Genomic DNA, 24,268 nt, shown 5'->3' with positions numbered 1-24,268 from the left:
AACTGTGCAATGCAAGGCAAATTAACAAAATCAAGTGGAATGCGTCCGATCTGAGAAGCAGCAGATCCATGGAGCTAAGCAGGTTTTAGCCTGGGATAGTGCTTGCGTAGGCAACCACCGTGCCGAACAGATGTTGTAGACTGCGGGACTATGTTGGGCGCAGCAGAGGGCAGTGCAGAAATATTCGTTGTTGTATTTGACTTCGACGCTTTCCACATACGTTCCCAGCCTCCACCAACGCATACTGACCAACTTCGGTGAAGTATGGTCAAGTAACGCCCATGCCCCGCACGGCTTGCAGAGGCCCTCATCCAGCAGTGGATTGACAAGGGGCAGCACTGTCGACATTGACCACTTTAAAGGACAGAGACAGCAGAATGAAGTTAAGACGACTGGAACTCACGTTAGGAAATATAATTGTATAATGTATGCATTGCAAAGAGACTTTACAATAATTATAAAAGATGAAAATGTGGTTTTTTTTGGATGATAATAATAGATGTAACATGTGCGCTTGACAAACGCCATCTGAGGATGAAACCACGTGGGCAGTGCGGCACAGTGTTGGCTGCACCCAGACACTGGCTCTCTCTCCCTTTGTGTGTTTTATTCTGCTCTGCCCTTGAGATTTGCGGTCTCCCATCATCGCGCGTGCCACTGATCCCAACCTCTCTCTCTCTCTCTGTCCAATAGCAGTGTTCCCAATGGAACAGACAAAACCTCTTTAATTCGACGAATACAGTCCTATTTAGTCACAAGCTCCATTTGTGGGTCTTAACAAATGAGACGCGTTTAGTCACTCGTTTGCATGCACTTGGACAGCCCTGCTGTGGTACACCCACTGCTGGATCTACTACTGTATAGTAAAGTCACGTAGAAGGGAAATAATAAAAAAATAAAAATGAAACGTAGTAAAAATTATTATTATTTTTATTATGGGGAAAATGTTATTATTATTTTTATTATTTTATTATTTCCCTTCTACGTGACTTTACCGAAAGAACCAAGAAGATGAATCCCTGCAGTCACGAAAGCTTTAAATCGAAATTTACTGTATAGTAATTGACCAAAAATATCATGTAAATTTAGAGTTTGCATGCCTTTCTCTCCCCCCGTGGTCGCGTGGATTTTTTTTCCGGGTCCTCCGGTTTTTCCCTCCACATTTAGGATCAACATCATGCGGTTAGAGTAGTTGGCCGCGATGAATTTCCACGTGATAAGCCGCATTGTTTAGCTATCGTTAATAATAGCTCAGTGGGCCTTACCTGGTAAAATAAAAAACATGGTTGTGTAGTTTTCGTAATTACTGTACAGTATTCAATCGAATAGAGTATAGAGTACGTAAGCAACAAATCGCCCCCTACTACTGCGAAAACTTGGCAGGACCCTCCTGAGAAGTAGTCTTGAGACTCTCGCAGGTAAACAGGCACAATATATATACATTTTGAGATCATCCTGAAAAGTAGCCTGAACACTCAGTGGGCCTTTCATGGATCAATAAAACAATAATCTTAACAATTTACAACCATATTGGGGACGAGGTTCTTTGACGAAACTTCACCACGTTGGTCAGTTCAGGTTGGCGAAAGTGCGGAGCATAGACGTGGGATCGTAGAAGTACGGTACAATGAAGGATGTTTTTCTTCACTACCCTCAACGTAGCCCAACAGACGATAACGACCTTGCAGTCCAGCAAGCGGGCTTCCGATAAGCGGTCCGTGCAAATAGGGGTTTTAGCATTTGTCTCATCATTGTCGGATGATCTATATGCAATGCTGGATTGAAAGCCTCCCCAAAGTCGCCCACCAGAATCAGAAACTTTGTTTCGACCGAAGGAGGAATCCGATGAGCTATGAAGCTCTTTTTCGTAGATTGGGCGGGTCACCGTCCCTCAGGGTCACGCAATGCGTGACCCCCATTACTCTCGACCACCGGCCCACCCCTCCGCTCAAGTAACGCGCCCTGCCCCTGTGGCCCCCCATTTCTCTCGTCAGTTCATATCGGTGTCATTCATCACTTGCGCGCATTCGCCCAGACATCAGGAAAACGTGCATTCCGTAACTTTACACAAGGCCTTGGGCCAAGCTGGGCCTAATTGACCCCAACATGGTTGACCTTTAACGGGGGCACGCTGACGGGCAGACGCATCGAGGTTCAATTTTATGAAAGGAAAACTACACAACTCAAAATCTCTAGGATGCGAAGAGATATATACATACACAGGGTGTTAAATTTCGATTTAAAGCTTTCGTGACTGCAGGGATTCATCTTCTTGGTTCTTTCGCTGTCGTCTCGACAGACCTGGTTTTCACCTGAGGACGGCTGCTTGCGTTGTGGCCGAAACGTCGTGAGAATTATTTAATGTTTTATTTTTATTATTTTATTACTTCCCTTCTACGTGACTTTACCGAAAGAACCAAGAAGATACACAGGGTGCTTAAGAAATATGTTAACACTTATATGGGACTGTCGTTTTTAATGGAAAAGGACGGCTAATACACTGTAACATGATAACAAATGTAATGCTAATAGTTTCAAAAGGCCTCCACTTATTCGCCATCATTGTCAACACGTGGCCTGGAATCTTCTTCTGGTGGTCTCCAGAGCCCGGAGACACTTTTCTTGTGATATCGTTGCCAATTCTCCGAAGTGTTAACAGGACCCTGCGGGGTGGGCTGGTAGGAACGAATAACCAAATAATATAAACATAATGTATTATTACACTTGTTTAGCCAGGAAAGCCCCACTGAGTCTAAAGGTTTTTGTAGGGTCCTGCCAAGTGTTTGCAGTAGGGGGCGATGTTGCTACACGGATGGACGGACGGACGATATAATCTATTGTAGGCTGGTTCACTTCGTTGCTACCAGTAACATTGTTTTGAAGTATATATGAAGGAAATAAAACCCTTCAATCTGGCAACACCGACTCAACGAGGAAGCAGTCCGGGCCGTGGCGGATGTGTGCTGGGAAATGTGGGGTCTGTGGTGAAGTCGCCAGGGGCGTGCGCTGCGTGCAGAGGGGACAACACGGGCCGTGGAGCGGCCAGAGAGGTATTAGCAGCACACTCGAGCTCCTGCTGTGTGGTGTGTGTGCGGTGTGTGTGGTGTGTGTGTGCGCGGTGTGTGTGTGGTGTGTGTGTGCGGTGTGTGTGTGGGGTGTGGTGTGTGTGGTGTGTGTGTGCGGTGTGTGTGCGCGCCGTGTGTGAGTGTGTGCGCAGTGTGGTGTGAGTGTGTGCGTAGTGTGTGGTGTGTGTGTGTGCGCCGTGTGTGTGTGCGCAGTGTGGTGTGAGTGTGTGCGGTGTGTGTGGTGTGTGTGTGTGCGCCGTGTGTGTGTGCGCAGTGTGGTGTGAGTGTGTGCGTAGTGTGTGGTGTGTGTGTGCGCGCCGTGTGTGAGTGTGTGCGCAGTGTGGTGTGAGTGTGTGCGTAGTGTGTGGTGTGTGTGTGTGCGCAGTGTGTGTGTGCGCCGTGTGTGTGTGCGCGCAGTGTGGTGTGAGTGTGTGCGTAGTGTGTGGTGTGTGTGTGTGCGCAGTGTGTGTGTGCGCAGTGTGTGTGGTGTGTGAGTATGTGCGAGTGTGTGAGTGTGTGCGAGTGTGTGTGTGGTGTGTGAGTGTGTGCGAGTGTGTGTGTGGTGTGTGTGAGTGTGTGCGCAGTGTGTGTGTGTGCGCGGTGTGGTGTGTGTGAGTGTGTGCGAGTGTGTGTGTGGTGTGTATGAGTGTGTGCGCAGTGCGTGTGTGTGTGGTGTGTATGAGTGTGTGCGAGTGTGTGTGTGGTGTGTATGAGTGTGTGCGCAGTGTGTGTGTGTGCGCGGTGTGGTGTGTGTGGTTGGTGTGTGTGTGCGCGGTGTGTGTGTGTTAGCAAGGTGTGTGTGTGTTAGCAAGGTGTGTGTGTGTTAGCAAGGTGTGTGTGTGTGTGTTAGCAAGGCGTGTGTGTATGGTGTGTGTGCTAGCAAGGTGTGTGTGTTAGCAAGGTGTGTGTGTGCTAGCAAGGTGTGTGTGTGTGTTAGCAAGGTGTGTGTGTGTGTTAGCAAGGCGTGTGTGTTAGCAAGGTGTGTGTGTGTGTGTTAGCAAGGCGTGTGTGTGTGTTAGCAAGGCGTGTGTGTGTTTGCAAGGCGTGTGTGTGTTAGCAAGGTGCGTGTGTGTGTTAGCAAGGTGTGTGTGTGTGTGTGTTAGCAAGGCGTGTGTGTGTGTTAGCAAGGCGTGTGTGTGTTTGCAAGGCGTGTGTGTGTTAGCAAGGTGCGTGTGTGTGTGTGTTAGCAAGGCGTGTGTGTGTGTTAGCAAGGCGTGTGTGTGTTTGCAAGGCGTGTGTGTGTTAGCAAGGTGCGTGTGTGTGTTAGCAAGGCGTGTGTATGGTGTGTGTGCTAGCAATGCGTGTGTGTTAGCAAGGTGTGTGAGTGTATGCTAGCAAGGCGTGTATGTGCTAGCAAGGTGTGTGTGTTTTAGCAAGGCGTGTGTGTATGTGCTAGCAAGGTGTGTGTGTGCTAGCAAGTTGTGCGTAAAATATCTGGACACGGTCCTCTGGGTGGGCTCCTCCGCGGCAGGCGGCGAGGCTGCATTGGCTGGGTCGTGTAGCCCCCCCGCATGCACAAGCGGCTTGGTCGGAGAGATGGGGGCTCAAAAAGGGGACCGGTGTGGCGGCGGTGGTGGCACGGGCTAGACAAGAGACGGACCCTTGTGGTACACAGGAGGACGTGGAGCTGAGTGGAGATGCCGATTGACTGGGTACCAGAGGTGTCAAGGGGGCTGGTGAAGGACGCTGCTGGGCAGTCGCCCCCTCCACTGTTTGCTGGAGGAGCGACGCTCAACAACGACGATGAGCGGAGCACCGGGCGGATAGAACATCAAGTTGGCAGCAGTGGGTAGTGCAGGTGGTGGCCCATCTGCCAGGCGATCTCTGTTGGGCAACCCACGGCACCTGGGTATGTCAAGGGTGGCACAGTCGGGTTTTTTACAATCGGGTTTAATTGTCTTTTTATATTAAACCCGATCATCTGAGATTGGGAGAAATCCGGTTTAATTGGTTCTAATTGCAGAACCGCACTTCGCCAACTTCTCAACGATGGGCTGCATCCATTCCAAGCTAAGGAACTCACTGGCGCCCACGATTGTGGAGAAGCTCGTGTTCATCAAGACCAACCTGCCCGCCGCATTCTACGACTACCCCGTGCCCGACGGCCCCGTGTACGATAGCAGCACCGACGAGGAAGCAGCCTAAGCCTTGGATCAGAGCTTCGTATTCATTAAACCAGGTTTTAACACCCCGAAATCGGGTTTAATTGTATTAAAGAAAAAAATCCGATGCCCTGCCGCTGGAAAAATCGGGTTTTTTCCACCCATGGGGTCTGCCCCGTGACCTAATGATGCCAGCGAGCCTTCAACACTCCGCTTGGCCTCAAAGTGACACCTAGCCTGGCACAAGCGCCGTGTTGACTTCGCTTCGTGGCGAATGGCAGCTTTTGCAGTTGCTGTTGTTGTTTTCCTAACACTGCCGAGACACACCGGCGCTTTACACGTGGGGGCCCGACGCTGCTTGAGGAGCTCAGGGGCAAGCTATATTTATAGCGGTGCACCGAGCACTGGCTGAGCTTTGCGTCATTCCTAAAAGTGGCATTGAAGAAACACAGTGGCCAAGAGCCAAGACACCACGCACAGTTTGGACTTAATAATTATTGGGGTTAATATCCTGGGTATGGTCTCCCTCGCCCCCCCCACACACACTGATAACTACACAGGAGGTCGTGGGTTCGATCCGGACCCTGACGCTTGTATATTTGGAGTTTACACGTCTCTCTCCCCGTGGTCGTGTGGATTTTTTTTCCGGGTCCTCCGGTTTTCCCCTCCGCATTTAGAATCAACGGTCACGCGTTTCGAGTGTTTGGCTGCGATGCATTTCCACGTGTCAAGTCGCTGCTGCGTTGAGCTATCATTTGTGGCCAGGCCTCTTCTGAGAATGAGCTTGATAGTTCAGTGTGCTTTACCTGGTTTTAAAAAAACAGCTTAATGTCTGACCTGCCCCTGCTGGGCATCTGTGAAAAAGGGCTTCATAGCTGATCGTATTTTTTTCCCCAGGATAAATAAAGATTCTGGAGTGTCGAAAATTGACACCTGCTCCTGTCGGGCAGCCTTGAGTCCCGGGCCGTGGGTGACGAGCAGTTGTTGTTGTTGATGATGACGACGTCGTTGTTGTTGTTGTCGAGGCAGAGGTCGCAAACGGGTTTTGATTCCTTACCCGTACCCGGCCGCACCAGGGTCGCAAACGGGTACCCGTACCCGGCCGGGTACGGGTAGCCGGGTATCGGGTAGGGTACGGGTATCGGGTACCCGGTTGCGACCTCTGTGTCGAGGTGTCCAATGACGAGAAACTACGCTCAGCTGGTGGAGTTAAATGCAACGGTGTTGTTTGTGGAACCACTATAATCGGTGGGGATATGGGGGCGCTATTTACATTTATTTTCGTCCGTGCCTATTTGTGGAAATTGTTCCTGGTATAAACTATATCCGCGTAGCCACTCGCGATAAATGCAGATATTAGGATGCATTTGCCGCCGCTAAATTTATTTCACGGCTATTTATCAATTCGCTACTGGATGAAGGCCCTGCCAGGCTGTCAGTTGTGGAGGTTTATTTGATCATATGTCACTGTGGGGGTCAGTGCAGAGTTGATGAATGGGGGGGGGGGGGGGGGGGGGCTCAAAATATACTTTCCATATATTACTTAAAATTCATACATATTGGGGTGGAGCGGTGTGGCACAGTGATTGTGTGCGAGTCCGATTCCTGCGCGTGGCTAAGAGCAGTGGCGAGTGATGTCCAAATGAGGCTTGGGTTCCATCCTGTTTCGCTAAACACGCATTGGTGAGCGTGCTGGATGTTCAGTATAGTCAAGCGACTGCCACAACCAACACGTTACGTTGGGGCCTTTACGCAGAAGTGGAATCGTAAAGGCCTATAAAGTCACAAATTATTGTATTTATCCACAAAAGGCCTCGAGTTTCAAGATGCCTACATTAGTATCATTGGCCAATTCTGTGTAAATAATATTTGGTATTTGGTATGTGGGAGGAAACCGGATTCAGGAGAGAAAACATTACACGGGAGGGAATGAGACGCAATATCGCCACCAGATTCGGCAATCCATTGCAGTGCAACCATCTGGAATGTTCCATTCGTTTCAGTCAATAGCAGACTTGATGAGATAACCAGTTCTGATGTCCATCACTGTCGTAGTAGTAGTAATAATCATGATGATTAAGGATGAGTGCAACATTGATTTTGTAAAAGCATATACAATAGCACTTGATTGCATCAACAATGGCAGCTGGGAAATGTCAGTCACAAAAATAAAACAAGTCTACAAATAACGTTTTAAAATAAACCATGTGACCAACACGAATACCATTCCACTGTACAAAGTATAAATCTTAGCAGGAATCCCTTGAACACTAATTTTAAGTGGTACGAGCTAGTAATTGTGGCGCGTTTGTGCAGCAAACCCAAAGAAAATAAAAAAGCACATCAATCACGTGCGATAAAGGTAGCCCTTGTAGGGAGCGGTGGTGGTAGACTGAGTGTGAATTGTGCTCGATGGATATTCTAGATGGATATTGTCATCATCAGCCACAGTCTATCCACCGTTGGATGAAGGTCTGGATGAATGGGTGTTCTCAGAGTCCTTTTGTTTCTTGGGAATTTCTTAGGAAGAGCCAAATTAGAAATTATGTTCCAGAAATGTAAACAAATATCTGCGTATGTGTGTGTAGCGGGGAACGGTAGTGTAACGGTTAGCACGTTACGCTCCGATTCCTGCTCAAGGGCAGCACTAGTGACGATTATCTGAACTGGTCCTGGGCCTTCCCTAGGTCGACTCAGACTCAAATTAGTGCCTGGTGTGGTGTATAAACATCGCCACTGGGGAGACAAAGGCGGTCGGGCGTGGTGCTGCCCACCCACTCCCCTCGTGTGCCGTTCCGGCCTTAATAGGTGCTCACTAACAGCACTTGCCCCAACAGTCTGTTAAGGCTATACAGAGGATTTTTGTCCTTGTATATATACGTGTTTGGGATTTTTTTCCCCCGTTCCCAGTTACAGTATTACTATTATTATTCCCGGTGAATTAAGTAATTTCATGAGATGAATTGTGTTTTCCTTTGGAACTCTGGCAGCCAGCAGTGCACCACCTGGAGCATAGAAGCTGACATTGCTGACCGGACCAGGCTTTGTGGGGCCTCTTTACCTACACTCGTGATGGGGCACGCCTTTATAATAGGCCCTGCATAGCAAACTGAAATACTGCATTTCAATACTCGGAGCCAAATGAATGAGCCGAATTAAGTGAAAACCGAATGGAATAACCTGCGGGGTTGTTTTTGTTGTGCGTGTGTGTGTGCGTGTGTGCATTGGTGACTAATCTGACATGGTCAACTCAAGAGCTCCTGGTGTTGGACACCTAGATTCGAACCCAGTTCTCCGGCTCAATGCTCTGACACGGCCAATTGTTCACCCACCTAGGCTGCCCAGCCCCTACTTGTGCTTTATAAAGGTTGTGATATAGCTACTTTAACACGTCACCATCATTTACGTGTCTTTATTTTCTGAATTCGGGTTCATGGGAGGTTTGTGCAACACGAGCGGGGGTGGGAGTGTCCTTTTTTTGTTCCACAAGTACAGTACAGTTGTAATGCACTCACCAAAGTTATCATTTTGACTACGGGACTAATGTGCTGGTAATTTAAACATTTAAAGCGTGGGAAAAAAAAAATCTTAAATGATGATGACAATGACGCTTTTTAGCTGCGCTCGAGGGCGTTTTACGATTCATCCATCGTGTGCCCAGCATGGCACAAGAAGCCAAGCTGAGGATACTGTAGTAGCCTGATGGTTACGCTTCGACGGGAATTCGGACATTTCTGTGGCAAGCCCAGAAGACACTAAACGTGGGCTGATAAAAGATTCATGTGGCCGAGTCGAGTGTGCGCTTCTTCCGACTCGCCGTGCACAGCTGCGGCGTATTACCCCTAATGGCCCGGGGCACAGCAGCCACGGCAGCGTAAAGCCACGGGGGAAATCTTTTTCTCTGCCATCGGAAGACCCCGAGGCCCGTTTGCTGGCCGCTGCTGCGTTCGACTTGTGCCGCCCAGGGACAGCTGCCACTGTGGGGGTCCTCTTCGCTGGACCACAGTCCTCGCATTTAAATTGCTGAGACGATTGTGTGTTGTAAGGCTACGTACGGTGCAAAAGAAGTTCAACATATATGCATAAGACGCTTTGAGTTATTGCCCTATCAATGCAAATAATTAACTTAACTCTCCCTGCAGCTGTCAGTTGAGGTTATCTGTGTGTTTCCATTGGGCTCATTAGAGTGCGGTGCCTTCTTCCCCTTTCATCTGCCTGAATTTTCCCTTTTTCTCCTTTCCGTGCTCAGGCTTGGGCACAAATCCGTGTGCAAAAACAACGACACCGACGCAATACGGCAAAGAGCATAGGCCCACGACGCTGCCCATCCAGCCCTTCATCCTGCACCACCACCTGAGCCGACAGCTTGCTGCCCGTCCCATCCGGCCCGCCCGCGGCGCTCCGCAGCAGCCGAGCGCCGCCCTCCCGCTCGCTCGCGGGCAGCCGCAGCCGCCGGCGTCGGACCCGGCGGGGAGCGGCGGCCCCCCGCCCCCGGCGAGCGCCGCCCATGGCCGGTCGGCGCCCCTGGGCCACCCCGGCGGTCAGCTTCCGCTGCAGATCTCTCGCCCGACCCTGACGGGCACCCGCCTGGCCGCCTTGGGGTCCTCGCAGTCGCTGGGCGGCTCGCAGAGCTCGCGGGACGTCGCGCTGCAGCAGTCGTTGGGGGACGACGGAGGCGACGGAGCGGTGAGGTCAGCGCAGCAGGCGGCCGACGCCAGGGACAGCGGCAGCGACAGCGACCAGTGGAACTCGGACGGAGGCGCGGCGCCAGCAGCGCTTTCGGTGGGGACGGCGCGGCAGAGCCTGGTGTGCGAGTGCCGCTCGCGGAGGCGCTGGCGCCCGCCCCCCGGCGCTATCCGCCCCTCGCCGCTCGGCAGCTTGTCGCCCATTCGGGCCGACCTCCTGCTGCTGGCGTCGGCTTCCCCGACCCGGGCCGCCGCCGCCGGTACGCCGCTGCCGCCGCAACCGCCGCCACCACCGCGTAGCTCGTCGTACCCGCCCACCATCGCGACGTACTCGTGCGGCCTGGCCCTCGCCGGCGACAGTAGCGCGGAGCAATCGCCCGCCGGCTCGAGCGTGCCGGGAAGGTACTCGTCTTCGAAGCCGGGCGGATTCCTGGGCGACTCGGTCGCAGCGCCGGCCGCGTTTGGCGCGTCGCCGAAGGCCGGTGGCTCGAGCGGAGGGGTTTTTGGGGGGGGGCGAGACGTGGCGGCCGCAGCCTCTGAAGCGATCGTCGAGGTTCACGTCCTTGCAGGCGAACTCCGGTGCCCTCGGGCCTCCTCAGGGTCACTCGCAACGAGCTGCCGCTGCCACCGCCACCGCCACCGCCCGGCACCTGGCGGAGACGCGGTGGGGTGGCTCGGAGGCGCCGAGGCCGCTCAGGGATGGTCCAGCTGCTGAGAGGGTAGGAGACGGTGGAAGATTTCACAGCAGCTGCGCCAACTCAAGAGGCAGCCAAGGGACGCTGATACAGCCCGGTACAACTGATCTTCTTCTGTGCAGTTCTCTTGAACGTCTTGGTTCATTGCTCTCTGTCGCATTTCCATTTATTAAAAAATTAGTGGCATTTTTTTCTTCATGTTAAAGCCACATGCTTTGTGCAAGCGACAGCATTGTTGTTACTTACAATCACGGCTTAATACCTGAAATATATTTCACGATAAATTAATCCCTGCTTAATATCGTCGATTACTTTGGGTTTGAGCCATTGTTTGGGTTTTTTGGAAGCTGTTTAAATATATAAGTAACAGTCTTGAATAAATGTGCATTCGCCATTGCCTATTAGTGGAGAATGTTGAACATGTTTCCGAGTGTAATTACTAAATACCACTGCTCGGATATTCTTTTCTATTTACTGACCGGTATGTGTGCTGCCATGATCTAATGGTTAGCAGCACACTGGACTTTCGATCTACTGGCATAGCAGTTGTAAACGACGGTGAACCCTCTGTCCATTTCGCAGTATGAATGTGTGCACCACAATTGCTCAATTGGTGGATGGTATGTGGTGGGGTAAAGTATGGGCACTCCTGCCTGCTGCAGGCCATCCTGGCAGTGTGGAAGAGTAGGCCAATTTAACTAAAACTAAACTATTTAAACTTGTTTTCGCAGGTAAGGCCTATTGAGCTATATAGCTCTTTTTCAGAATCGACCTGGCTATCACAAATGATAGCTCAACAAAGTGGCTTATCAACGCATCGAAATGTATAGCAGCCAAATACTGTGGAGGGGAAAAATCTAATATCACCTGGAGGGACTCTCTAGAGCTCCTTCTGGTTGGAGGGCCCATTCACGGGCAGTGGCGTGTGTAGGAAATTGGAGGAGGGCTGCGCCTGTACCCCATTGTGCATTTTGGTGTCTCCCCCGCCTACCGACGCAGCCTCCGACCTGGAAGTGCTGTGGCACGGGCGGCGGGGCTGCCGCTCCTCGAGCTCGCCGGCCGTGCGCTGCGGCTCGTTCCCTCACCGCGCCAGCAGCTCGTGGGCCTCCCGAACGCGCGCGCACACCCAGGGTACTACACCCCCCCCCAGCGCCGCTCACACTCGCACCGCTCGCTCACAGACCCAGGGTACTACGGCCCCACCAGCGCCGCTCTCACTCGCACAGCTCGCTCACAGACCCAGGGTACTACGGCCCCACCAGCGCCGCTCGCACTCGCATCGCTCGCTCACAGACCCAGGGTACTACACCCCCCCCCAGCGCCGCTCGCACTCACACCGCTCGCTCACAGACCCAGGGTACTACACCCCCCCCAGCACCACTCATACTCGCACCGCTCGCTCACAGACCCAGGGTACTACACCCCCCCCAGCACCACTCACACTCGCACCGCTCGCTCACACACCCAGGGTACTACACCCCCCCCAGCACCGCTCACACTCGCACCGCTCGCTCACAGACCCAGGGTACTACGGCCCCACCAGCGCCGCTCGCACTCGCACCGCTCGCTCACAGACCCAGGGTACTACGGCCCCCCCAGCGCCACTCACTTGCAGACCCAGGGTACTACAGCCCCACCAGTGTCACTCGCGCGCATGCCCAGGGGACTACGGCCTACCCCAGGTGATACTGCTGTGTGGGGACCGAGCACACAGAAGCATAAGGACTGACCAATTGCACACGGACCACGTGAAAACACTGCCTATGGCTCTTAACTCCTCTTCACGTTTGAACGTCCTCTGGCGTTCAGTCGCCAATGTTTCGCTGCCTCGAGGACCGGCGGTGCCACCCTCGAGGGATCGTCGAGGTCTGTCGTGACCTAATCACACCCCCCCCCCCCCCCCCCGTGGCGTGCGTCCGTTGGGCCCCAGGTCCGTCCGCGAGGCCGCTGCAGGCCTACTACAGCGACTTCTGCCCTGACTACTTCTCGATGGCGGAGCGGCCACCGCACGAGTTCTGCCTGAGTCCCGACGACTCCGACTCGTCCACATCCATCGATCTGCTGGAGAAGAGAGGTGAGCGTGGCGCCGCGCTGGATTCCATCGGCGGCCGTGGTCCGTCCGCCTCGTGATGAAGGTCGTGCCAAGCTGCCGCCGACTGTTGAGGCCCTCTTGAGACGTCCTGGAGTATAAAACAATTTTTTACGATTTTTGTTTTACCAGGTGAGGCCCGCTGAGCTATACAGCTCTTTTTCAGAAGCGACCTGGCTGTCACAAATGGTAGATCAACGAAGTAGCTTATTGAGTGGACATTTAAAGCAGCCAAATACTCTAAACACGTGATGTTGATTCTAAATGTGGAGGGGAAAACCAGAGGGCCCGGAGAAAAATCCACGCAAACTCGGGGAGAGAGAAAAACTCCAAATATACAGACGTCAGGGTCGGGATCGAACGCACGACCTCGTGCATACCAGGCGAGGGGGTTAACATCTCGCAGCCAGCTGGCACTGACTTATACTCGTTAAATCTCTCGCTAATGAAGGTGCAGTGTCACTGAAACATGAGTTATGGCTCCTGGAATGCCCGGTGAGGTTAAAGGTTAATAGGTTACTGCCAGGGCTCACCGATGTCTCTTCACATCCCTCTCTGATGGCACTTGTCAGTCGCTTCATGCCATGGGGTCTTGAAAATTGCACAGCTGATAGGTAGCGACGGCACCGATAAGCCGCAATATCGGGTCACGGATCACATCTTGTCAGAAATTGCTAATTCATTTATGTCAATGACACACCTCAATGGACAGATTTGCCACATGACCTAATTCCGAACAGCGCATATGGGATACGAATGGCGATAAAACATAAACTAATAAGAAATATCGTCAGCCTTGCGTAATTACTGCCTGACAGGTGTTGGCGTGAACACTTTTTGTTTTCCTTGCAGCGCTCGTGCAGACGGTGAATTCTGCGATTGACCTGATCGTGGCTCATTTTGGAACCACTCGAGACGCAGGGGTGAAGGCAAGGAACACATTTTACAACGCACCCACGTATGAAGTTAATGTCGGAAACGACTATAAATTAAGTTGTGTAAAACTATAGTTTTTTTTTTCAGGCCATGGCCTTGCTTGTCAATGACTCGGTGCGGGTGTCCTCGTGTTGTTATTGTGGTTGTGTTTGTTGGGCTGCGGTGATGTGTCTGCCCCTCTGTGTGTGGTTGTGTTGGTGAGACCTTATGTGTCCACCTGTGTGCGTGTTGGGTTAGTGACGCGCTGGCATGGTGGTCGGTGCACTACGCTACAAACCCGGTGACCAGAATTCGATTCCCGACCACAGCTAACATGAGCGGCGAGTGATGGCTGAAACGATCATGTGCCTCACCTATGTCGAATCGGTCTTAAAAAGGTGTCGAGTGCGGTGTGTAAAAACATCAGCACTGGGGAAACAAAGGCGGCTGGACGTGGTACCGCTGGCCACACTGGCATTAATAGGTTATCGCTGACGGCACTTGCAACCAACAGACTGTGAAAGGCTACACGGGGGATCTCTTGTCTTGGTTGCGCGTGCGTGTGTCCTCACATCGGTGGTGTAGGCTAAGCTCGGCGACAGCTCGGTGAGTCCCAACGTGGGCCACCTGGTACTCAAGTACCTGTGTCCTGCGCTGAGCAACGTACTCAAGGATGGCCTGAGGCCTCACCTCCTGGACCTCATCGTCGGCCGACGAAGAAACACCCCCTGGAGCGTCGTGGAGTCTTCCACGCAGCTCGGTGCGTTTGTGTCTCTGATTAATGAAAGATGCGTCACACAACAAAAAGATCCGGCACTTATTTTGCAGTCACGTTCCTAGCCCGTGGGTCTCGCGCTGTCTAGCTTGAGTTAGAAAGTTTTGGTGAAGTAGAAAGAAATACTTAAAAGTTATGGTTGTTGTCGTCATTCCACTCTATGATGTCGCACAGATGCAGATGCGTTTTGGTAACGCACCTCCCATTAGCAAGGTTGGCTACATACGGTGCGAGAGAAGTTCAACATACGTACATTCAAAATTGCTGTGATGTCATTTTCCGCTTTGTAAATTGAATACGGAAAATGTGGCAACATTTGACTAATTATCATTGTTAAGTTTTTGTAATGAATGAAGCTTCAACATTGTGTAAAACAATCCTGCACACATGGCCCGTGTATTTACATCCTTCCGTACCCAAGGTTGATTTGTCATTCCATCTCCACCATGCATCTCCACATTACAATCTGGTCACATTCGCCGAAAGTTAATATTCTTGTGTAAGCTACAGCCAATTTTAGAGGCTTGGTATTCTGTCTTCCAACATGAGGTCTGGTTAAACCAGCCGAGTCGCAAAGCGGAACTGTCGTACCTCGTGTTGATGTTGACCGCTGACGGCCCAGGTCCCTCAACCAAGAGACTGCATGGCCTATACCAGCACCTGTGTCAGCTGACGGAGCTGAGCAGCCAGAGCATGCGCTTCAACGCCTTCATCCTCGGCCTGCTCAAGTAAGTGTGCTGAGCCAACCGCTCCCGTGCCTCGTTCGCCACCATCACCACCGCCACTGCCGCCACTACCACCACCACCGCCATCACCGCCACCACCTCCACCACCGCCACAACCACCGCCACCGCCGCCGCGTGCCACAAATGTGGGGGCTTGCTTGTGTCAAAATATTTATTTATTTTAGTCTTGCTTTCCAACTAAGGTTGAAAGTGTTCATCAACTGGCTCCATTCTTCCATTGTTCTGCAATGGGAGGGGATCTATAACGCCAATGAAGATGATCCATTGTCAACCATACTGCAGTAGAAAGTTGTGTTGCGATGCAGACCTAACCCGTTGACATCTGGCCAAATTGATCAGAGCGATGTCCAAAGCTCGCAGACACAACCAAAAGCAAAAATGGATAATTTGAAAATATGCAAAGGTGTTTCGCCTAACAGGTGCCCGTCGACTTCCGTACCGATGACTAAATACTTCCAAAGACAAGCGCGTGATGGAAATTTTTGCATTATGCGTGCATGCACATGATATTTCAGAACCTGTTTTGTTCAACACTTGTGCCTGGTGTTATTCTAATTTGTCTTCATATCCACAGCATGAAGTCCCTGGATTTCTGGATCAACTACCTGCACAATCACGAAGGTATACAGACTGTCAACAGAAAAAAAAAAATCACTTTTGTGCTTACATTATTTCCCCTGTCGTAAAGAAAAAATACAATCAGCGACGTAGCTATCGAGTGCGCAGGCGGTGAAACTGCACCAAGCCCCATGGGCCGGAGGAGCCCAGGTGCCGGGCTACGAAGGGGTGGGAGGAGGTGGGGCACATCGGACAGGTGGGGAAAATTGGACATGGGGCCCCATTTCATTCGTTGCACCAGGGCCCATGCCAACCACGACCCGCCAGCGCTAATAACGCGTCCTCTCCACCTCCGACATTCACACCGGCCGCGCGTCCTGACCAATGAATCGATGCCTGCGTCTCACTGCACCCCCTGTCTGCGTGCGCGCAGGTATACTAACCACGCACTACCTGCCCGAAGGCTTCCTCGCGATGCCGAACGGCGCGTGCGCCCCGCTCGTCGACGAGCTCGTGCTGCTGCTGCAGCCGCTGGCGCTGCTCCCGTTCCGGCTGGACGAGCGCTTCGAGGTCACGTCGGGGGAGCAACAGCACGAGCAGATCCGGCAGCACGAGCGACTGCGCAGTCAGTTCGAGAATCTCCAGCGCTCGGTGCACTCCACCTTCCAGTTTATGCGCAACTGGAGCAACGCCACTGCCGCTGGCGCTGCTGACGCGACCGACGCCGCTGCCGCCGCCGACGCCGCTGCCGCCGCCGACGCCGCCGCCGTGCCTGGCGAAGGGGTCGTAGGTCGCACGATGAACGAGCTGGCGGCGGACACAGGGGTGCGGGGGTCGGACGTGTCGCCCGACGGAGGGGATGATCGCGTGGCCGCCGTCGGCCTGTCGGATCGTAGCGAGAAGGACCCTGAAGGTTTCAACCCCGACCAGGAGCAGTCGTTGTACAGCTCGTGCCAGGAGCCGAGGGACGACGTGGTGGAAGGTGATGTGGGAAGGCAGAAACGCTCGGCTGTCGCCGAACAGTGCGCGTTGCGCAACGTTTCCGCGTTACGGGATGACGCTGAGATCGATAAAGTGCCCAATCAGATGGTGACGTGCGCGGAGTGCAAACATTCGGCTTCCGGCGTGCAGAGCCAGGAGGCGGAGAAGCCTCAGGAAGGCGGCGAAAGTAGCGTGGAGCATTCTTTGGTGCGGAAAGAAGAGGAATGCGCCGGCGCTTGCAGTCCTGCTGCCGTGAGCAACACGCAGCCGACGTCGAGCCAGTGGCAGTCGAAGAACGTAGACTGGTGGCAACAGCTCAAGGAGAGCTCTCAGATTTATCTGACTGCAGAACGAGAGGGCGGGGGGCCGAGGTTTTCCAGGTGGAACAGGCCTCACTCGTTCACGTACGTGAAAGCGGGCGAGCCGCCGGAAAAGCAAATTTCGAAAAGCGCAGAGCCGCACAAAGGGCACTCGCCCGACGGGAGGAATTTTGCGCAGGGAGGCAAGGAAAAGCTTCCCACGCCGGACGCCTTCAGGGAGTCCAGGGAGCCCACTCGCAAAAGCGGCGGGCAGGATTATTTGAAGAAGACGCCGCCTTCCGACACGGTAGCCGGGCAGAAGAAACGAGGGTGGCTGGGAAGCCCCCCAGACTCGGATGACCTTGACAAGCCACCTGAGGGGGGCCAGGCAGTGGAGAGGCGCGGAGGCGATGTGGAAGCTCCGCCGCCGCCGCCGCCGGCCGTCCTGTGGCTGGGTCGTCTCTTCGGCGCGAGCCCTCACAGGCAGCAGCAGCAGAAGAATGCGAAGGATGTGCAGACGCTGAGGTCACCCCAGATCAACAGGCAAGCGAACGGGCCGCGGAGTTTTTTTAGGTCAGATCAAGAGGCAATAACCCCTCTTTCCATTCCGAAGTAAAAGGCCATGCAGGAGGGTGTGTGGAAAAGTTTGGCGCCAGCTATCGTAGAGTGCGGCGGTCGTGTCGCTACAGTTATCGGCCTTGACTACAGTAAAATGTCTTTTAAAACAGCAGCGCTATGCTGCCTCTCTGAATAAAATGAACGTGAAGCGCGTTTGCACAATCCGAGATTCAGTTGCAAATGGGACCCCACCCTGCAACTTTCAGACTGCCTCGGAACATGAAAGGGTTAATAACCTCAAGGGGGTTAATTAACAACCGTCCTACGTAAGTGGGGGATCACCAGGTTGAACGTTTATTCTTTCAGGACAACATCGCCGAGTCTTGAGACCGATTATTTTTCGGGAGGTTACTGCGTTGAGACGTATTTGATCATTATCGGTTTGAAGAGTGTTTTGCGCGTGTGTTTGTGTGTGTGTTTGTGTATGTGTGTGGGCGGGAACTGGAGAACTCCGGAAAAAAAAATACCAGGAATATGGGGGGGGGGGGAGGGGTTAACACTTCAACGGTCCTCGCAGATTGTGTTTGTGAGCCCGCTTGCTGTACTACCATTTTCTAATTCTAGATTTGAAGCTTTCGTGACTGCAAGGATTCATATTCTTAGGTTTTTTCGGTAAAGTCACGTAGGTAAAACATCAAAATTAATAAAAATAAAATAAAATAAAGCCACCTTGTAGGCCGGTCACCCTTTCCCCCGAAGCGCTGCATCACAGGCATGAACGACGGTGCCCGCTGGCTAATGATTCAAATGGAATCTCATTCACATTTAATACAGTTTAAGTACGAATTTGTTTCCATCATGTCAAATATTATAACTACATGGGTTCATTTAACAGGTGTATAAGTAACATATTTATTGCAAAAAAAATAAATCACCGGCTGTGTTTGTCGGGGTGGATTTTGTAATCCTTTGCTTGTGAAACCACTGCCGGCACAGTCCGTTCATGTTTTATCTGGCATTTTTTTTATTAAATCGAAGTCTAACTACTTTGACCGGCACGTCAGCTTGACGGAGACAATAAAATCACGAATTCAGGGGCAAAATATTTAATTCACTTACTCTTCTTGGGTTTTTCATTATTATTTTCGTAAATAATTACTCAAAAGTCAAGAAGGCAATGCAAATGCACCTGTAAGAAAAATATACGAATGTACTTTTTCATATTGCTTTGGTAGCTGTGCACGATAAAAAAAAAACTTGAAATATCCGTCCACTGTGGCCCTAATGTATAAAAACAATGTTTTGGGCACGGTTAGCTACACATGCACCCCCACCGATTAACAAGGTTTGGCTACGCATGCACCCCCACCGAGTTGTACGGTTGGCTATGTACGGCGCGGAAGAAGTTCAACACACCTACACACACAGCAGAGAGATGCCTTTCATAGCAGAGATTTGAGGGCTCTTTCTGGGTTGAAGGAAGGTCATTTTGGTCAAAACGTCACAGCTGTTATATATGTTTTCCACTTTAGGGCAGTGTTAGGGACATGTGTGTCAAATTCCTGTGTAATCGCTGCGCGAGTGCCTCGCTCATTTTGTGCATTCCGTTTCAATAAATGATTGTACGGCCCTGACTAGCTAACACACGGAGAGAGATACATTTTAACCGTTTTGTCGCACTGTTGTCGTTTTGGCAACAACAACAAATTCCAGGCTGCCCTCCAGCTGGCTCGGCTTGGACATGTCAGCGTTCGGCCTCGTTACCAGCCTGCCGGTCGCCACGGAGACCAACCAAGCTACCCCGAGCCCCGACAACGGCGATTCTGTCCCCGCAGGGGCGACCGCAGGCGCCCAATCGCTCGCTGCTCGAGCTGCTCACGAGGCGTCGCCACAGGAACGAGGCTCCACTGAAAGCCGTGAGGACAGAGTCAGGTGAGCTGCTGTGGCTGGCGAAGACTTGGGCAGGCGTTCATCCAGCAGCGGATTGACCATGGCTCATAAAGATTATGATGAACTGCTGCTGCTGGTCGTAGGAATCCAGTTTAATGGTTTTGAGGATTCCTTGCTTACGTAGCCACGGATGTCTAGCAGTCGGTCTGCTAGCAGGACTTGCTGAACTTCAATATTATCTTCATCACCGTCAGTCTCTGCTGCCAATGCTCCTTCCTGGGTTGGTTGGCTGGCTGATGTGATTGTCCTGTATTTTGTAATCATCATCATTGGTTATGGTTAATCCACTGCTCAATGAAGGCCACTGCAAACCCTCCGCCATCACAGACCTGCAATGCAATAATCCATCTAGCACCGGCACACGAGTTGATTTCTTCGTTCCATCTCCCCGGTGGATCCTTCCCTTGGATGCGTCCCATTCCTTGGTCGCCGCTCTGTCGTCACCTCAACAAACAAAACGCACCGAGGCCCGCGGGCTCATCACCGTCGTCATCATCAGCAGTAATTGTCCATTCCACTGACGGCTAAAAGCCCTCCGCAGGCCGCCACCACCACAATCCTTCGACGCGACAATCCACCTAGCACCTGCACGCAAACCGATTGCGAGTTTCTCATTTTGTAAATCTCTTTCCGACTCTCGTTTCCGGCTTCGGGGGCTCCGGCGGCGGCGGCGGTGGCGGCGGCGGCGGCGGTGGTGGTGGCGGTGGTGGTGGCAGGGAGGTGACGGCGCTCTGCCACCACGCGGCGGCCGATGGTGGGCAGCCGAGCGTCCGCCGGGGCGACGTTCCGCAGGCGACGGGCGCGGCCGTCCCCGGGCGGCTCCCGTGCCGCGCACAGGGTGGGCAGGAGGGGCCGGCGCCCGCCCCCGGCGCCGCCGGCTTCGTCTCACCGGTGGAGGACAGCGAGCACTAGCGCCGCAGGTCCTCCCAGGGGTCGCGGCGTGACCGGGATTGGGGGGTGGTCATCGTTGCGGCGCTCGACTGGCCCTGTCGTGGTATTGGTAACGATTTCGATTTTGCCGACTTTTTCTGTCGTCGTGTATGGACGGCAAGTCGCGTATTTTAGGTTCATACACTGAAGACATCGCTGCTGAGGTAGGTTTAAGTGTGGCCGTGCGTTTTTGTACGTAGAGGGTTAGAGTTGCATTTTAAGTGATCCCGGCAAGGGATGTCCGCTTGTACAACACACGCCGACGTTTAAAACATTTAGATTTTCATTTGCGGATTGAAGCACTATTGCCGTTTGACTAAATGCCAAATATGATAACCAATTAATACACCGTTGTGTTTGAACCCACGTAACAAGGACTTCTTGATTAAATGCATTCATTACCAGGAGTCTCACTCAAACTGAACTCATCTTCTGGTGTCAGGATATGCATGTTAGGCAATGTAATTTGTCTAAAATTACTCCAGATAGTAACGATAGTAGGACAAAAATAACCGTAACGTCGCGTTAAATGCTCTCCTCCGGGCGCACTGTTAGTCCCCAGGTCGTGTTGCGGTGCCGCTCGCGATGGGACGGGTTCCGGCGCGCGATAAATCGATGGGCAGAGCCCAGAAGTTGTTTGTTCACCTTCCCACAAGGGCCGTTTTGCGGAACGTAACTGCGGCTTTCTTGCGATGGCGAGAAAAAGGGTGATGAACGCTTCCTGGAGCAGGGTATGATCCTCGAAAGGCTCGTCGATGAGCACTGAATCAAAGTGTTGAGTATTTTTTTTCGTCTAAATATAGGCACATCCTATTGTACACGGTATAATAATCCCTTAGCCGCTCCCCTGCCCGAGGTGTAGACTAACGTTGCTTTGCTGGGCAAGTAAGGCCGCATGCAGTCTGCGGAACGGACGACACTAACTGCCGTGTATTCTGTACCACGTGCCCTGTCTCGTGGCTTAGTAGCATGCCTTGGTGTGGCCTGTCCATTCCCAGGCAGTACCCTCTGAATCCCAGGAATCTAAAGGGACCGTCCGATGGGAATTTGATTGTACTCGTTAATTTTCGTGTAATATTTATTCTCCGCAATGTTATCCCGATCGTGCCACTGCTGTCGCGTCCGTCACGCGACCCATGCATTCTCTCGGGATCTCTCGCAGACAAAGCGGAACCCTTCGCGTTGCAGAATGGCCCTGCGTACGTGGCTATAGCAGAGCTACAACCGAGATCCTTTCACGTGATGACCGCACATTCGAAGAGGGGGCGGGCACTTTGATGGGATGTTGTTGAAGCTGCCTTCCCTCTGGAGTTCGACGTTGAGGCTGCATCAAATGCTACCGACCTTGCCTCGCGTGTGCCACCTTGTGGCTGCAGTTCAATCGTGCATCGGATGTCCCGCAGTTTATTCAACTAATACGTAGCGTGTAAACGGTATTTAAATTATTGAAGGCATCGGGGCCGCTGTATATTGCGAGTGAATACAACGTAACGCGAAGAAGTAAGTATTGCGTGTCCGAGAGGAAAGTTTTCATTTTGATGAGATTGAACAAATTAGGTGCACTGATTGTAGTAACACTATTTTAAATGTAGTAGTGCAATTGAAGGAGGGAGTGACGATGCAGTTGTATTTTACCTAACGTATGAACCGAGCACTAATGATTTTAACCCATGACACATTTCACATTCAGAATGCCATGTCCGGATTTTAAGATGAGGCGGTACCGATCCATAAATGTTACTTGCTACCATATCGGCACTGCAGGGGTGTATTTAGTTTACAACTGATAAGAGAAAAATAATTTCAAAATGCTGCTTACCAGTTGGGAAACGTAAGGCATGATTTCTAGTGATGCTGTGGTAATGTCTGAGAACCCTCTAGTTTGTCCATACAATGCCTCAATTTAAAGAAATGTGTTGCTATTTTGTTTTTGCCAAATTGAATTGACCCTCCTTAAGCCTTCAAATGAATAATGCTATGACTACCACTCTCAAGATATGAGCATCAGAGTTACACGCCGTACACCATGGCTAAGTACGTGCGCTTGCTTAGTATACTGTGCAAGATTCGTACACGGATGTCTCACGATTACAGTTTGAAAGAAAAAGAAAAACTTGTTTTTGTTGTTTACAAACATCCTCGCCATAACTTATGTTACCGCAAAGGGACTCTTTTGACCATGTGACTTTTGTTGTTGTTGTTGTAACCACGTGAAACACCGTGTAAACTCCTTGGCGGCGCTGTGGCGATTCCTCGCAATTGATAATCGTCAGCACTTTGCACGCCCAAGCTGGCCCGGTCGTTGTATATCTTTGGCTTTGGAAATTAATTCGTATTTAATTGTGCGTCTCGTTCAGTCCGTAGCTGGCTCATGTACAGTATAGATTCATTAATAAATTGTAATTTATTGACTATGGTTGTGTGCAATGTAAAAGATAATACCCATTACAATAAAGCACATCATTAAAGTAGTGTTGGGGGGTGCTTTGTCTTCATTGTATACGACTGCCACATCAATGAGCACCTTATATTCCTATGGTTGAATGTTCAACTGCTAGTGTGAATCTAGTGGCGATGCAATGTGAAATTGTGTGGTGTTTTTATTTTATGCTAAAACAATGTACCATCACGTTGTGACGACTGAATAATAGTACATAACCTAAAGGTATAATTGTGTGCACCTTGTAAAACAACCGTCCGTGTTATTTACAAAGAACGTTGGATGTGTGCACACGTTTGCACGTATGCATTGCCACACATTTTTAAATAATTGCTTGGAGCTTTGTGTAAACATTAGCACTGGGGAGACAAAGGTGGCTGGGCGTGGTTATGGCAACCCCCTCGTGAGCTCGCTAACAGAATACGTTGGGGGGGGGGGGGTCGTCGTTTCTATGCTTTTTGACAACGGATGTGTTTGGGAAATAATTGTATAGTGTGTTTATACACTTAAACAATAAAAATACTAAATTGCTAAATAATTCAGTACTGTTTTTTTAAAACATGCTTGCAACTTGGACAGCTGTATTAATCTTAGGCAATCGCTTAAATAGTACATAACTTTGCGTGCGAGGTGGATTATTACATAACAGGAGCGTGGGATATCAACGGCTTGTTGAGGCTTGCCTCCGGCTGATGGTGATGGTCAATCCACATTGTGTGCCAACTCAACTGCAAATGAACGAGGTGCATCGCGGACCCGTTTCTCCTTTGTTCGAAATATACCCGAAAGAAGGGGAGAGATAATTTGTTTTTATATTCTCACTCCAAAAATACATTGGTCCACATTTCCCAACGACAGTTCAACCGTGCCCGCTGTGGCCTTGCCGCTCTGTTGAGCTCAATTCGCCGGAGAGGGGTGAGTGGGGTAAGTAGGGGTAGGTGGGTGGGGGGAGATGGGGGGGGGAGGTGGGGGTGGAGGGGGGGAGGTGGAGGGGGGGGATGGGGTGGAGGGGAGGTGGAGGGGGGGGAGGAGGTGGGGGGGGAGGTGGAGGTGGGGAGGTCAAGGTGGTGGGGGGGAGGTGAAGGGGGGGGGAGGTGGGGGGGTGGAGGTGGGAGGTGAGGGGGGGGGGAGGTGGAGGTTGAGGGGGGGAGGTGGAGGTGGGGGGGGGAGGTGGAGGTGGGGGGGGGAGGTGGGGAGGTGGAGGTGGGGTGGGGAGGTGGAGGTGGGGGGGGAGGTGGGGGGGGGAGGTGGGGGGGGGAGGTGGAGGTTGGGGGGGGGAGGTGGAGGGGGGAGGAGGTGGAGGGGGGGGGAGGAGGTGGAGGTGGAGGGGGGAGGAGGTGGAGGGGGGGGGAGGAGGTGGAGGTGGGGGGGGAGGTGGGGAGGTGGGGAGGTGGGGAGGTGGAGGTGGTGGGGGGGAGGTGGAGGTGGGGGGGGGGAGGTGGAGGTTGGGGGGGGAGATGGAGATGAGGCGGGGAGGTTG

The 24,268-nt window shown here is 52.0% G+C and overlaps 1 protein-coding gene across 1 annotated transcript in view; it reads left to right on the top strand.

Annotated features, from left to right (window-relative positions):
* The window catches only part of LOC133346699 (AP-4 complex accessory subunit RUSC2-like), a 37,898-nt gene extending 15,079 nt beyond the window's left edge, over positions 1–22,819 (top strand). Inside the window, 11 exon segments of the mRNA XM_061558501.1 lie at positions 9,417–10,153; positions 10,155–10,644; positions 11,547–11,678; positions 12,478–12,621; positions 13,489–13,565; positions 14,137–14,311; positions 14,949–15,054; positions 15,647–15,693; positions 16,064–17,453; positions 19,182–19,400; positions 20,135–22,819. Coding sequence (XP_061414485.1) covers positions 9,417–10,153; positions 10,155–10,644; positions 11,547–11,678; positions 12,478–12,621; positions 13,489–13,565; positions 14,137–14,311; positions 14,949–15,054; positions 15,647–15,693; positions 16,064–17,453; positions 19,182–19,400; positions 20,135–20,330 — 3,713 coding nt within the window. The 3' untranslated portion in view covers positions 20,331–22,819.
* The last annotated feature ends 1,449 nt before the right edge of the window (positions 22,820–24,268 follow it).

This window comes from Lethenteron reissneri, chromosome 24, assembly GCF_015708825.2.
Source record: "Lethenteron reissneri isolate LAM-NWPU_2019-01 chromosome 24, ASM1570882v1, whole genome shotgun sequence".
Taxonomy (NCBI): domain Eukaryota; kingdom Metazoa; phylum Chordata; class Hyperoartia; order Petromyzontiformes; family Petromyzontidae; genus Lethenteron; species Lethenteron reissneri.
Note: the sequence above shows the minus strand (reverse complement) of the source record. Positions and strands in the feature narration are given on the sequence as shown.